The sequence below is a fragment of the Lepidochelys olivacea genome, assembly GCF_965140295.1.
Source record: "Lepidochelys olivacea isolate rLepOli2 genome assembly, chromosome: 24".
NCBI lineage: Eukaryota > Metazoa > Chordata > Testudines > Cheloniidae > Lepidochelys > Lepidochelys olivacea.
In genome coordinates this window covers 19,186,819-19,201,518 of record NC_140434.1, presented here as the reverse complement: position 1 = coordinate 19,201,518, position 14,700 = coordinate 19,186,819, and the positions used below count along the sequence as shown (strand labels likewise).

The 14,700-nt window shown below is 60.7% G+C and overlaps 2 protein-coding genes across 4 annotated transcripts in view; both read right to left on the bottom strand.

The window, feature by feature from the left end:
- Positions 1-377: 377 nt before the first annotated feature.
- On the bottom strand, positions 378-7,198 carry TOMM40 (translocase of outer mitochondrial membrane 40). 2 transcript variants are annotated; one of them, XM_084613101.1, is made up of 10 exons: positions 7,123-7,198; positions 4,953-5,163; positions 4,608-4,675; positions 3,665-3,757; positions 3,305-3,406; positions 1,875-1,980; positions 1,535-1,657; positions 1,261-1,337; positions 739-841; positions 378-654 (listed from the first exon to the last, which is right to left on the bottom strand). In XM_084613101.1, the coding sequence occupies exons 2-10, from the start codon at positions 5,152-5,154 to the stop codon at positions 515-517; spliced, it is 1,014 nt and encodes a 337-aa protein (XP_084469227.1). In that variant the 5' UTR covers positions 5,155-5,163; positions 7,123-7,198; the 3' UTR covers positions 378-514. The 2 variants fall into 2 exon arrangements, with proteins under 2 accessions (XP_084469227.1, XP_084469226.1); XM_084613100.1 differs by having other exon boundaries at positions 7,037-7,192.
- Positions 7,199-9,347: 2,149 nt separating this feature from the next.
- The window catches only part of NECTIN2 (nectin cell adhesion molecule 2), a 47,590-nt gene continuing 42,237 nt past the window's right edge, over positions 9,348-14,700 (bottom strand). Inside the window, exons 8-9 of one of the 2 annotated variants that reach the window (XM_084614067.1) lie at positions 11,649-11,738; positions 9,348-11,097 (exon numbers count right to left, since the gene is read on the bottom strand). In XM_084614067.1, coding sequence (XP_084470193.1) covers positions 10,918-11,097; positions 11,649-11,738 — 270 coding nt within the window. In that variant the 3' untranslated portion in view covers positions 9,348-10,917. The remainder of the gene's footprint in view (positions 11,098-11,648; positions 11,739-14,700) is intronic. The other variant, XM_084614069.1, reaches the window with a different exon arrangement.

Sequence of the window (14,700 nt, the reverse complement as noted above, 5' to 3'; positions counted from 1 at the left end):
GCAGGGAGGGTCACACCTCCACCCCCCCTCAGGGGCTGCTAGGATATAGCGGCCAGGAGAGGCAGGGGGCAGGCCAGACACCTCCTGAGGGGCCCAACAGCCACTGACCCTGCACCAGCCAGCTCTCCATTTTCCAGCAGCCCCTGGGGACAGAGTGTCAAACCTTGTGTCTGGGGCTGAGCAGCCCCCAGTGACCTGTCCTGAGGGGCAGACGAGGTGACTGGAACCCAAATGTGACAGTGCGAGAGCCACCATGCTAAGGGGCTCGCCCTGGGGATCAGACCCCTGGGCTCTGTCAGGACCTACCCCATGGCACCCGCAGTGGCCCTCTGGGGAGCAGCCTGCTCGGGGCAGTGAAGGGGCTGGAGCCCCGCACTCCAGGGCTTAACTGGGCAGCACCAGCGTGGATGGGTGGGGCAAAGGGTCCCAGGGCAGCTCAAACCGCATGGCAGTCTGGGCTGGGGGACACTGGAATTGGGGTGGGGGAGGGCTGGTGAAAGAGGAGGAGAGGGCTCTAGCCAATGGTGAGGCCGAAGCCACACTGGAACTTGTTCTTGCGGTGGTTCAGGAAGGCCCCCATGGCCAGCGTCAGGGGCAGCGGCAGCAGCTTCTTCTCCAACGCGGCGCCCACGATCCAATTACTGTCCACAGAGCCTGCAGCAGACAGCAGGGTTAGTGGCACTTGGAGGGGCTGGGGCGCAGGGCACAGAGGGGAAGGGCGGCCTGGGGCTGCCGTACCTTTGAAGAGCAGGTTGGCCTTGGGCAAGTCAAGCTGGTAGCCAAAGGAGACGCTAGTGTCCTGCATGCGCGTGCTGGCCTCGAACTCCACGCCCACCTGCAGCTGAGGGGAGCGGGGTCAGTCTGGTGAGCAGAGCTGCCAATCGCCCGGTAGGACCCCAGCCCCCAGCTTCCACCCCTGCCAATGTGATCCCACCCTCCCCGAACACTATCCCCGACCACCCACTTACAATGTAATCCCAGTCCCCACCACCCAAACCCAGCCCCCAGCCTTCCCCAATGGGATGGCAGCCTCCAGGTTTGCAGGCAATTGGGACCAGCATATCTGTTCCTGGGGCAGGACACCGCCCACTCCTTCGCCTCTCCAGGCTCTCAGCTGTGCACCCCAGCACATCTCCTGTACATAGCTCGCCACTCACTTCACCTGCCCCTACACCTTGCTCCCAGTCTGGGAGCCAAAGCCCCTGCCCTCATGTCAGAGGGGGAGCCTGAAGGGAATGTGGGCCTCTGAGCGCCACATACCTGGTCATTGGCTTTATGGTAGTAGGTTGCATGGGCCCCGGCTTGCCCCACCGTCAAGGTCCCAATCCAGTTAGGTGCTGTCAGGAGAAGGGAAGAGTGGGTGAGTGTCCGAGTAGGGCCCCCACCAAAGCCCTAAGCTAGGGAAGAGAACCCAGGAGTCTCAACTCCTAGCCCCCCTGCTCTAACCCATTAAACCCCACTCCCCTGCTGCAGCTAGGCATATAACCCAGAAGTCCTGGCTGCTGTCTGTGTCCTGCCCCAGTTCCCTGAGTACCTGTATATTTCCCAGCCAGAGACATGACTGTGCCCTCCTCTCCTGGCCGGCGGTGATAGACCAGCTCGCCGCCCAGCGCCAGGCAGGGTGTGATGCTCTGCAGGTAATGGGCTACCAGGATCCCTGTGAAAAGAGACTGGTCAGCTGGGGCTGGGCCCAGGGGGTTACGAGGAGCAGGGTTCAGACTAGTGGTGATGGTAGGCAGGGGCCAGGTTGCGGAAGTGGAGGTGGCAGGGGCTGGGAATGGAGAAGGGGAGGCTAGGGTCAAGCTGGTGGGGGACTTCAGAGACAGGGTGGAATTTCAGGGCAGGAGCTTCAGAGGTGGGAATGGGGCTTTCACCTGAGCCCACCAGGATGTCGGGGTTTCCCAGCGTCACAGCCGCCGTGAAATCCTCCCCCCGATACTCTCCATCCACCTGCCAGTTCACGAACTTGGACTGCTGCGTCTGGAATGAGAGTGTGGGGACATGGCAAGACTGGGGCGACCTCCAGGGGGCAAACATCCCCCAGAGGCAGATTTACCATGAAACAAACAGTGCGGTGGCTTGGGGCCCCTAAAATGCAGGACAAATCTCGTCTGACAACCTGCCCGAGTCCTGGCTGGCAGCGCAGCAGGGCTCAGGCAGGCTGCCTGCATTCTGTGGCCGGTGGCCCCACGCCGCTCCCAGAAGCAGCTGGCACATCTCTGCGTATCCCTGGCAGGGGGAGGTGGCTCTGCGCCCTGCCCCCGCCCCAGGCAGTGCACAGAGACCCACTGCCCTCCTCCCCCCAAGGGGCGCAGAGACTTGCCAGCAGCAGCACAGCGCTGCCTCCCTCCCTCCACGCCACGCCGCTCCTGGAAGCAGCCGGTATATCCCTGTGGTCCTGGGGTCTGTGTGTGTGGGCGTCTCTGCGCATTGCCCCTGCCCCAAGCGCTGACTCCGCAGCTCCCATTGACTAGGAACTATGGCCAATGGGAGCTGCGGGGGCAGCACCTGCGGGCAGTGGTGCACGAGACCCCCTGCCCCCCCTGCCTAGAAGTCGCTGCCAGAGGGGTGTGCTAGTCGGTTTGGGAGCCGCGCCGCCCCCCGACCCTTTCTGCATCCCAACCCCCTGCCCAGAGCCTGCACTCAGCACCCAAACTCCCTCCCAGAGCCCAATCCCCATGACCCCTCCTGCACCCCAACCAAGATACCTCACTAGTTTCATTTACTTCATATTAGTTATAATATAGGAAAAGGATGAATTAAAAAAAGAATGAAAAATGGGGGGGGGGTGAGAGAGAAGAGAGAATGTTCTTTTTCTTGGCTGGGTCCCAAGGTGGGGCCCCTGAAAATGAAGCTGTGCACAAGGCCCCACTAACTCTAAATCCGCCCCTGACATCCCTGCTACCTTTTACCAGGTAACACCACTACCTTAAACTGTGAAGGAGCAACCACACTGCACTCCCCTCCCCAGCAGAGACTCTGACAGGGGTATACACAGAAGCTCTGATCCCCCCCGCAAAGGGATGAGGGTTGAGAGAAGGACTTGCGGGCGACATACACAGATGCCGACACCCCCACCACCCTGCCCCCTGCAAAGGAGAGGGCTGAGAGAAAGACCTGCGGGGGAAGGGGGTGGGAGAAAAGAATACATTGATGCTCTGACACACGCGCACCCCACGAAGGAGCAGGCTGAGATAAGGACCCACAGGGTGGGGTGGGGGAACACACAGATGCTCTGACACACACACACACAAACACACGTGAAGGGGAGAGCTGAGAGAAGAACCCGCAGTGCACGACATACCTGGAAGGCCACCTTAGAGCGCAGCCGGGTCGAGAGCTGGTGGATGATCTGGGCGTTGAGGCTGCCGCTGTTGTCCATGTCGCCCACCAGCACCGGGAAGGCCTGAAAGGGGCATGAGGGTTGAAATCCAGCCGAGTAACATCCCCTCCCCCATATCAGGGCAACAGCATCCCTCTGCCACACCCCCACCCAGAGAAGCCTGCCTCACCGCAAACTTCCCCACTTTCTGAATTGACAGCTCCAACCTCAATGTCCAGATTAACAACTCTCCCCGCAAACACACACTGCCCCTCTCCCACCATCAGAGGTGACTCCTCAGCGCTGGCTGCCAGCCGGCTAAGTCCACCCCCCGGCACTCACCTCTGTGGGGCTGAGCTGCTTGGTGCCCACGTAGGTGACCCCGAAGTGGTAATTGGAGTCGCCAACAGTGCTGAGGGCAACGCTGTGATTCACCTGGGGAGAGCAAGCAGAGTAAGCAGGGCCCACCAAATCCTGCGTCTCCCACTGGGGAGCCGCGAGCAGGTTTCAGGGTGTCCGCCAAGCAGAGCCGGCATTAGACTTGTTGAGGCCCGGGGCTGAAGCCAAAGCCTGAGCAATTTGGCTGCACGAGGCCCCCTGTGGCTTGGGACCCAGGACAACTGCACTGCTTGTTACCCACAACACTGGCCCTGACTTTTATATGCAGAAAACCAGTTGTGGCACAGACGGGCCATGGAATTTTTATAGCCTGTTGGGGGGATCTCAGAAACAGAAAAGTTGAGAACCCCTACACGAGACGACCCTTGCAGTCCCTTCTAGCCACATGGTTCTATGCCCGCAGCAAGAGGGGAAGGGCAACCCAGGGGCACTGGCATGGGAGACCCAGGTCCAGGTCCCGGTCCCTAAAGTGACTGCATCTCTCTGGGCCTTGGCTCCCATCTCACATGTGGACAGTCACCTTGCCTGTGTCCCAGAAAGCATAGGGATGAATGCATTAGACTGCAAAGAGTCAGATACAGTGGTGATGGGCGTCAGATAAGTATTTCAGACAGAAAGCACCAACCCACAGCCTCACCCAGCCCCATACGCGACACATGGGATCAGGAGGTTCAGGGTCACGTGCCCCCACCACATTTACTGCTTGGCTTGTAGAAAATGCTCAGTAACACTGCTGAAGCCAGCTGCCCTCAATCTGCACACACGCCCCCCCACCCCCCGGCAGGCATGTCTCTGCCCAGCCTGCTCAGCCCCCACATTCCCCCTGGGCTACAACCTCACACCACTCCACCCCGAACCCTGCCTCACCAGAGGGCATAGCCCTTACCTGGAAATGGTTGCTAAGACCTTTATTCACTGTCAGTTTCACACCCTCCATCTGGATAGGGAACAATTCTGGGGAAGAGACAGCAACAGTCAGCACTGAGCCCATCCAACCCAGCATGCGTTCACCCCATGGGCCCCTCCAGCCTGTTGGTAACTCCATTCCCCCAATCAGACCCCTGGGCTGTCCAGCCTGGTACCCCGCTCCCCCAGGGACCTGTCCACCTGGCTGTGTACTGAGGTTCCCCCTTGCTGTGCTCCCAACCTCTGCACTGGGGGTGACATTCTTTGAAGGTGCCAGGACTGAGGTGGGGGGGGGGTGTATGGACAATGGGTGCTAGGCTTTCACCTTTGCACTTGCGGTGACATTCCTCAAAGGTGCCAGGATTGGGCAGCCGATCCCCCTTCTCCTCCAGCCGCTCCTGCGCAGGGGGGCCCAGCCCACTGACGGGGGGCATGGTGAAGCCAGGCGGCACTGACACTAGGCCAGAGCCAGGACTCGGCATGGTGGGGGAGGGTGTGGGGGAGCTGGCAGCCAGGACGTTACCCATGGTGGGGGGCTGTGGAGAGCAGAACAGATAGCAGTGTTGAGAAGGGGTGGGCGGCTCCAGATACCTCCCAATATACCCCCCATGCCCTGAATATCCCACAATCCATACCACCCCATCTATCCAGGATATGCACCCCACACGGATACCTCCCACAGGCTGCCCTGATACTGGTCTCCAACAGACCCCAAATATCCCCAGGTCCATCTGTCCCCCCGTCTTCCAGTGACCCCCACCCTCCAATACTCCCTCCTGAGTCCGACAACCTCAATAACCCCCCCCACAACAGGATCCACCTGCCTGCAATACCGCCAAGCTCCAAGTACATCTGCCACAATGCCCCTCTTGACACTGGCTCCCCACAGCTCACTTAATGCACCCTACCCCGAGTGGGGTCTGACTATTACAACACCCCAATTCCCCTGATGGGTGTATCTACCCCACTAACAACCCATCCCTTCTGATACCCCCTCGTGTACTCCAAGAGCTACCTGCCCCCCCAGACACCTGCCACTGCCAGGGTCCACCTGCCTCAACAGTGACCCCACCAGCCCAGCACCCCTCAATCCCACCCGTCCCCATGCCCCTGATACCGCCCCCCCACACAAACACCCATCGACCCCCACCCCGACCCCCCCACACACCCCCATCGAGCCCCCTGGCCCGACCCCCCCCCACACACCTGACGCCCCCACACCCCCACCGACCCCCCCGCCCCGATCCCCCCCACACCCCCCACCCCCCCGATCCCCTCCACACCCTCTCACCGACCCCCCCGCCCCAATCCCCCCCACACACACCCCTGCCCCCGCCCCGCCCTGATCTCCCCCCACCGACCCCCCCGCCCCGATCCCCCCCACACCCCCATGCCCCCCACACCCGCACCGACCCCCCGCCCCGACCCCCGCCACACCCCCCCACCAACCCCCCGCCCAGCCCCGATCCCCCCACACCCCCCAATGACCCCCCTGCCCCGTCCCGATCCCCCCACCGACCCCCCCGCCCCGATCCCCCCACACCCCCGCCCCGATGCCCCCCACACCCCCACCGACCCCCCCGCCCCGATCCCCCCCCACACCCCGCCCCCCCGACCCCCCCCACACCCTCTCACCGACCCCCCCGCCCCAATCCCCCCACACACACACCCCTGCCCCCGCCCCGATCTCCCCCCACCGACCCCCCCCACACCCCCGCCCCGATGCCCCCCACACCCCCACCGACCCCCCGCCCCGACCCCCGCCCCGATCCCCCCGCCACACCCCCCCACCGACCCCCCCGCCCCGATCCCCCCACACACACCCCTGCCCCCTGCCCCGATCTCCCCCCACACTCCCCCACCGACCCCCCCGCCCCAATCCCCACACACACACACCCCTGCCCCCCCGCCCCGATCTCCCCCCACACCCTCCCACCGACCCCCCCGCCCCAATGCCCCCACACACACACCCCTGCCTCCCCGCCCCGCCCTCCCCCCACACTCCCCCACCGACCCCCCCGCCCCGATCCCCCCCCCACACCCCTGCCCCCCCGCCCCGATCTCCCCCCACACTCCCCCACCGACCCCCCCGCCCCGATCCCCCCCCCACACACCCCTGCCCCCCCGCCCCGATCTCCCCCCACACTCCCCCACCGACCCCCCCGCCCCGATCCCCCCCCCCACACCCCTGCCCCCCCGCCCCGATCTCCCCCCACACTCCCCCACCGACCCCCCCGCCCTGATCCCCCCACACACACACACCCCTGCCCCCCCGCCCCGATCCCCCCCCCACACACCCCTGCCCCCCCGCCCCGATCTCCCCCCACACTCCCCCACCGACCCCCCCGCCCCGATCCCCCCACACACACACCCCTGCCCCCCCGCCCCGCCCCGATCCCCCTCCGGTACCTTCCCGGGGGCCACCTATCGCGCCACCGCCCCTCCAGCGCCCGCCTGTCCCGATACCCGCCAGTCCCGCCTGGCCCCAGACTCACGAGGCGGCGGCGGCAGCAGCGGCAGCCGGAGCCGGGAGACACCCGAACCCGCCTGCACCGCAGCCTCAGCTCCGCCCCCTCCACGCCGCCATTGGCCAGCGCCGACCTAGACTCCGCCCCTTCCGCCTCTATCGCGTATATCCATTGGCTAAGGGTAGAGAAAGCTCCGCCTACTTCCGGGGTTCCCTGACCTCATGGGCTGTTGCCCCTCCATGTCCCGCCTGTTCCGGCGTATGGCGGATCGTCATTGGGTAGAGTCTCCACGGACCCCGCCCCTATGAGCCATCGCTATTGGACAGACCTGCGTATGACCCGCCCCTCTCCGCGATACCACATCTATTGGCCACTGTGTCACCGTGCCTCGCCCCTTTCCCATGCCGCCTTCCCGTTGGCCGGAGGCGAGGCCAGGCCCAGGAGCTGCTCCTGATTGGCCGCCCTACCAGGGGCGGGGCCCGAGGGCAGAAAGTTTGGTTGCACGGTGCGGCCGCAAGGTCAGAGCTGTGGCATGGTCCCGGCATGCACCGCGGCAGCCATAGAGTCTGCGGGGGCGCGCGTGCGGGGGCGTCGCCATTTTGGAGGCGGAGCCAGATACCAGCCCCGCCCCCCGAGGGTGGGGTTTCCAGCCCCGCCCCCCATACCTGGGGGGGGAACCTGAGCGAGGGAACCTGCCGGGGCCTGGATCCCAGTGTCCGCCCCAGAGGCTGGCGGTGTCCAGGCTCCCCCTCAGCGGATGTCAGTTTCTTGCCCCCCCCAGCGCGTGGCAGCGCCCAGTCCCCCCCCCCGGACCTCAGTTTCTTGCCCCCCCCACAGAAAATGTCAGTGCCCAGTCCCCCCCCATGTCAGTTTCTTGCCCCCCCAAAAATGTCAGTGCCCAGCCCCACCCCCAGCGCGTGGCAGCGCCCAATCCCCCCCCCGGACGTCAGTTTCTTCTCCCCCTCCCGAAAATGTCAGTGCCCAGCCCCCCCCCCAGCGCATGGCAGCGCCCAATCCCCCCCCCGGACGTCAGTTTCTTCTCCCCCTCCCGAAAATGTCAGTGCCCAGCCCCCCCCCCAGCGCATGGCAGCGCCCAATCCCCCCCCCGGACGTCAGTTTCTTCTCCCCCTCCCGAAAATGTCAGTGCCCAGCCCCCCCCCAGCGCATGGCAGCGCCCAGTCCCCCCCATGTCAGTTTCTTGCCCCCCCAAAATGTCAGTGCCCAGCCCCACCCCCAGCGCGTGGCAGCGCCCAATCCCCCCCCGGACGTCAGTTTCTTCTCCCCCTCCCGAAAATGTCAGTGCCCAGCCCCCCCCCCAGCGCATGGCAGCGCCCAATCCCCCCCCCGGACGTCAGTTTCTTCTCCCCCTCCCGAAAATGTCAGTGCCCAGCCCCCCCCCCAGCGCATGGCAGCGCCCAATCCCCCCCCCGGACGTCAGTTTCTTCTCCCCCTCCCGAAAATGTCAGTGCCCAGCCCCCCCCCAGCGCATGGCAGCGCCCAGTCCCCCCCATGTCAGTTTCTTGCCCCCCCAAAATGTCAGTGCCCAGCCCCACCCCCAGCGCGTGGCAGCGCCCAATCCCCCCCCGGACGTCAGTTTCTTCTCCCCCTCCCGAAAATGTCAGTGCCCAGCCCCCCCCCCAGCGCGTGGCAGCGCCCAATCCCCCCCCCCGGACGTCAGTTTCTTCTCCCCCTCCCGAAAATGTCAGTGCCCAGCCCCCCCCCAGCGCATGGCAGCGCCCAATCCCCCCCCCGGACGTCAGTTTCTTCTCCCCCTCCCGAAAATGTCAGTGCCCAGCCCCCCCCCAGCGCATGGCAGCGCCCAGTCCTCCCCATGTCAGTTTCTTGCCCCCCCAAAATGTCAGTGCCCAGCCCCACCCCCAGCCCATGGCAGCGCCCAGACCCCCCCCCCCGGACGTCAGTTTCTTGCTCCCCCTCCCAAAAATGTCAGTGCCCAGCCCCACCCCCAGCACGTGGCAGCGCCCAGACCCCCCCCGGATGTCAGTTTCTTGCCCCCCCCCAGCGCGTGGCAGCGCCCAGACACCCCCGGATGTCAGTTTCTTGCCCCCCCCCAGCGCGTGGCAGCCTCCAGCCCCGGCACAGGTAATTCCTGGCCGGTGCTGGGCCTGAGCCTTGCCCCCGCCCCCCCCCCGCCACGGATGGCAGTTTCAAGGCCCTCCCCACTGCCCTCCCCCACTCCCAAAGCAGCAGCTCTTGCAGCTGTTCCCATCCCCAGAGGGAGACATGCCACCAGCTCTGGTTTAGAAACATTTATTTTAAGAAACAGAAAATACAAAAAACAAATCCCCAACCCAGACCCAGTCGCTCAGTGGCAGGTCCGAAGGCACCAGGGCAGCAGCTAAAGCCCCAGACCCAGTCGCTCAGGAGCGGGTCCGAAGGCACCAGGGCAGCAGCTAAAGCCCCAGACCCAGTCGCTCAGTGGCGGGTCCGAAGGCACCAGGGCAGCAGCTAAAGCCCCAGACCCAGTCGCTCAGTGGCAGGTCCGAAGGCACCAGGGCAGCAGCTAAAGCCCCAGACCCAGTCGCTCAGTAGTGGTTCCGAAGGCACTAATCACCCTGTTCACTCAGGATGTCTGCAAAGGCACAAAGAGAAGTTGCTAACCCCCCATCTTTAATTTGACACCGGTGGGGAGGGAGAAAGAAGCAGCAGCAGCGGTGGATTTATTTAGAGACCAATCAAGTTAGTAACACAAAAAAACCCTTCACATTCTCAGATACCCCATGGAAGGTGGTTGTACAGCGGGGACCAGGGCAGGGCCCAGAAGCAGGAGGGAGGAGGGATGAGGGATTGATGGCAGGGCCCCCGACCCAGCTGGGCTGGGGAGTCGCTGAGGCAGGGATCCTGTCTGAGCCAATGATGAAATGCAAGTAGAGAATCCAGGCTGGGGTTGCACCCTCCCCACACTTGCTCCTTGCAATAGGGCAGCTCCTTGTAGTAGTGAATGGGCTGACCCACCGGTGTGTGGACAAGGAACCAGCCCCACAGCGAGAAAGGGAGCACTCCCTATTCCCCCAGCCTCTCACCCATCCCCACTCACACAACCCCACCCACTAGCGGCAGCAGCAGGGAGCCGCTCCTACAGTAACTAAAGTCACCCTCGTGCCAGGCCAGGGGAAGATGCTGCCTCCCGCCCTGTCATGACTCCAACAGAAGGCAAGGAGAGACTGTTCCCCTGGCATGGAGAGGGGGAGGATGAGTTCTGACCTTTGGCAAATCCAGACTTCTAGCACTGAGGCCTCCAGGCCCCAACACCCTGCTCCCCCCCTCAAGCCAGACCCCCCCAGACCTGCTGAGGGCTGCAGCCTCACTGACCCCACTGGGAGCAGACAGGACAGGAGCCCAGTTGGGGTTGTGAGCCAGGCACCAGTGTCAGTCCAGGGAGCCGTGGGCAGAGTCAGGTGTCTGCCTAGAAAGTCAAGGGGGGCCCCCTGTGTCCGTCTGGGTGGGGGTAATCTCAGACATACAGGGCTCAGGGAGCAGTGGGGGTGGAGATTCCGGAGAGTCATGTGTCTGTCCGAGACTGGGGATCCCAGGGAGCTGTGGGGGTGGGGAAGGAAGCCATGTGTCTGTCTGAGCTGGGGGATCCCAGGGAGTGGTGGGGGTGGGACTAATAGATTTCAAGGCCAGAAGGGCCCATTGGGATCATCTAGCCTGATGTCCCATATAACAGGCCAGAGAACTTCCCCAAAACCCCAGGGAGCACCTCGGTTGGGGTCTCATGTACAGGGCCGGGGGAGCTGCAGGGAGTGGGGAAGGGAGCTGTCTGTCTATCCAGGGAGACACGAGTCCATCTGTGCCAAGCTGTCAGACGTATAAGGCCCGGGACATAATGAAGCCCTGCTCGGGGACACCCTCCCCTGAGGCGAAGGACAGGGCGTCATAGATTGGGTTGATCTGGTCCAGGTATTCGTCCTCCAGGCTGGGCCCCATCGTTGCTGGCTCCTTGTCCTCCAACGTAGGCAGCTCGTGGTACCGTGGTAGGTCCTGCAAGGAGATGGATGGACAGATGGGGTGGGCAGCAAGGTCACCGACCCCTAGGGGATCCTCTGTGCTCACAGAAAGACAGATGGACTAGTGGGTTAGAGCAGTGAGGGCTGGGAGCCAGGACTCCTGGGTTCTATGCCTAGCTGTGGGACAGGAATGGGGTCTAGTGGGTTAAAGTAGAGAGCCTGGGAGCTAGGACTCTGGGATTCTATCCCTGACTCTTGGAGGAGAGTGGAGTCTTGTGGTTAGAGCAGCGGTGGGGGGTGTCTAGGAGTCAGGACTCCTGAGTTCTATCCCCAGCGCTGGGAGGGAGTGGGGTCTGGTGGGTTAGAGCAGTGGGGGCTGGGAGCCAGGACTCCTGGGTTATGTCCTCAGCTCTCAAAGGGGAGAGGGGTGTTTTGGTTAGACCTGGGGCAGGGGTTCCCAGAGGAGTTTCTGATCTGTCCTGGATGTTCTTATCAGGGATAATCCTAGTTGAGAGGATTGGGCACCTGATCCCCCTGCCCAAGACCCTGCCCCCTCGCATCCCCTCCCTCCCCCGCAGTAATTACCGGCTCTTGGGGATCCACTGCAATGCTGGGCTCGAAGTAGGCAGCTTTCAGTGGGATATTCTCAACCTCAACCTCGGGGGGATTAGAGACCTGGAACGAACCAGCACATGAAAGGGAAGAGGATCTTTCCAAGCAGGCTGGCTAACCTAGTGAGGAGGGCTTTAAACTAGGTTCACTGGGGGAAGGAGACGAAAGCCCTGAGGTAAGTGGGGAAATGGGATACCGGGAGGAAGCACGAGCAGGAGCACGCGAGAGGGCAGGGCTCCTGCCTCATACTGAGAAAGAGGGAGGATCAGCGAGTTATCTCAAGTGCCTTTACACAAATGCAAGAAGCCTGGGAAACAAGCAGGGAGAACTGGAAGTCCTGGCACAGTCAAGGAATTATGATGTGATTGGAATAACAGAGACTTGGTGGGATAACTCACATGACTCTCGGAGTACTGTCATGGATGGATATAAACTGGAAAGGAAGGACAGGCAGGGCAGAAAAGGTGGGGGAGTTGCACTGTATGTAAGGAAGCAGTATGACTGCTCAGAGCTCCGGTATGAAACTGCAGAAAAACCTAAGAGTCTCTGGATTAAGTTTAGAAGTGTGAGCAACAAGGGTGATGTCGTGGTGGGAGTCTGCTATAGACCACCGGACCAGGGGGATGAGGTGGACGAGGCTTTCTTCTGGCAACTCACGGAAGTTACTAGATCGCAGGCCCTGGTTCTCATGGGAGACTTCAATCACCCTGATATCTGCTGGGAGAGCAATACAGTGGTGCACAGACAATCCAGGAAGTTTTTGGAAAGTGTAGGGGATAATTTCCTGGTGCAAGTGCCGGAGGAACCAACTAGGGGCAGAGCTCTTCTTGACCTGCTGCTCACAAACCGGGAAGAATTAGTAGGGGAAACTAAAGCGGATGGGAACCTGGGAAGCAGTGACCATGAGATGGTCGAGTTCAGGATCCTGACAAAGTGAAGAAAGGAGAGCAGCAGAATATGGACCCTGGACTTCAGAAAAGCAGACTTTGACTCCCTCCGGGAACTGATGGGTAGGATCCCCTGGGAGAATAACAGGAGGGGGAAAGGAGTCCAGGAGAGCTGGCTGTATTTTAAAGAATCCTTATTGAGGTTACAGGAACAAACCATCCCGATGTGTAGAAAGAATAGTAAATATGACAGGCGACCAGCTTGGCTTAACAGTGAAATGGCCCACCTTGATTATCATACACATTGTAAGGAGAGTGGTCACTTTAGATAAGCTATTACCAGCAGGAGAGTGGGTTTGTGTGTGTGTGTGGCGGGGGGGTGTGAGAAAACCTGGATTTGTGCTGGAAATGGCCCAACTTGATTATCATACACATTGTAAGGAGAGTGATCACTTTAGATAAGCTATTAGCAGCAGGAGAGTGGGGTGGGAGGAGGTATTTTTTCATGCTTTGTGTGTATATAAAAAGATCTTCTACACTTTCCACAGTATGCATCCAATGAAGTGAACTGTAGCTCACGAAAGCTTATGCTCAAATAAATTGGTTAGTTTCTAAGGTGCCACAAGTACTCCTTTTCTTTTTGCGAATATAGACTAACACGGCTGTTACTCTGAAACCAGTGAAATCCTTGCTGATCTTAAACACAAAAAAGAAGCTCACAAGAAGTGGAAGATTGGACAAATGACCAGGGAAGAGTATAAAAATGTTGCTCGGGCTTGCAGGAGTGAAATCAGGAAGGCCAAATCACACCTGGAGTTGCAGCTAGCAAGAGATGTTAAGAGTAACCAGATGGGTTTCTTCAGGTATGTTGGCAACAAGAAGAAAGTCAAGGAAAGTGTGGGCCTCTTACTGAATGAGGGAGACAACCTAGTGACAGAGGATGTGAAAAAAGCTAATGTACTCAATGCTTTTTTTGCCTCTGTCTTTGACCATGGGATGGTGTTCCATGAAGGAGGAGTGCTGGGCAGAGACGGGCTCCACCTTACGAAGAGAGGGAAGAGCATCTTTGCGAGGAGGCTGGCTAACCTAGTGAGGAGGGCTTTAAACTAGGTTCACCGGGGGAAGGAGACCAAAGCCCTGAGGTAAGTGGGAAAGCGGGATACCGGGAGGAAGCACAGGCAGGAATGTCTGTGAGGGGAGGGCTCCTGCCTCATACTGAGAATGAGGGGTGATCAGCAGGTTATCTCAAGTGCCTATATACAAATGCACAAAGCCTTGGAAACAAGCAGGGAGAACTGGAGGTCCTGGTGATGTCAAGGAACTATGACGTGATTGGAATAACAGAGACTTGGTGGGATAACTCACATGACTGGAGTACTGTCATGGATGGATATAAACTGTTCAGGAAGGACAGGCAGGGCAGAAAAGTGGGGGAGTAGCACTGTATGTAAGGGAGCAGTATGACTGCTCAGAGCTCCGGTACGAAACTGCAGAAAAACCTGAGTGTCTCTGGATTAAGTTTAGAAGTGTGAGCAACAAGAGTGATGTAGTGGTGGGAGTCTGCTATAGACCACCAGACCAGGGGGATGAGGTGGACGAGGCTTTCTTCTGGCAGCTCGCAGAAGCTACTAGATCGCACGCCCTGGTTCTCATGGGTGACTTTAATTTTCCTGATATCTGCTGGGAGAGCAATACAGCAGTGCATAGACAATCCAGGAAGTTTTTGGAAAGCGTAGGGGACAATTTCCTGGTGCAAGTGCTAAAGGAGCCAACTGGGGGAGGGGGGGGGAGCTTTTCTTGACCTGCTGCTCACAAACTGGGAAGAATTAATGGGGGAAGCAAAAGTGGATGGGAATCTGGGAGGCAGTGACCATGAGTTGGTTGAGTTCAGGATCCTGACACAGGGAAGAAAGGTAAGCAGCAGGATACGGACCCTGGACTTCAGGAAAGCAGACTTCGACTCCCTCAAAGAACGGATGGGTAGGATACCCTGGGGGACTAACATGAAGGGGAAAGGAGTCCAGGAGAGTTGGCTGTATTTCAAGGAATCCCTGTTGAGGTTACAGGGACAAACCATCCCGATGTGTCGAAAGAATAGTAAATATGGCAGGCAACCAGCTTGGCTTAACGGTGAAATC

Excerpts from the sequence above, each read along its gene's own strand:
- TOMM40 (XM_084613101.1), bottom strand. The coding sequence starts at position 5,154 with ATGGGTAACGTCCTGGCTGCCAGCTCCCCCACACCCTCCCCCACCATG. Across the intron at positions 4,676-4,952 it reads ATGTCACCGCAAGTGCAAAG|AATTGTTCCCTATCCAGATG; the intron begins GTGAAAGCCTAG and ends TCTCTTCCCCAG. Across the intron at positions 3,407-3,664 it reads AGCAGCTCAGCCCCACAGAG|GCCTTCCCGGTGCTGGTGGG; the intron begins GTGAGTGCCGGG and ends TGCCCCTTTCAG.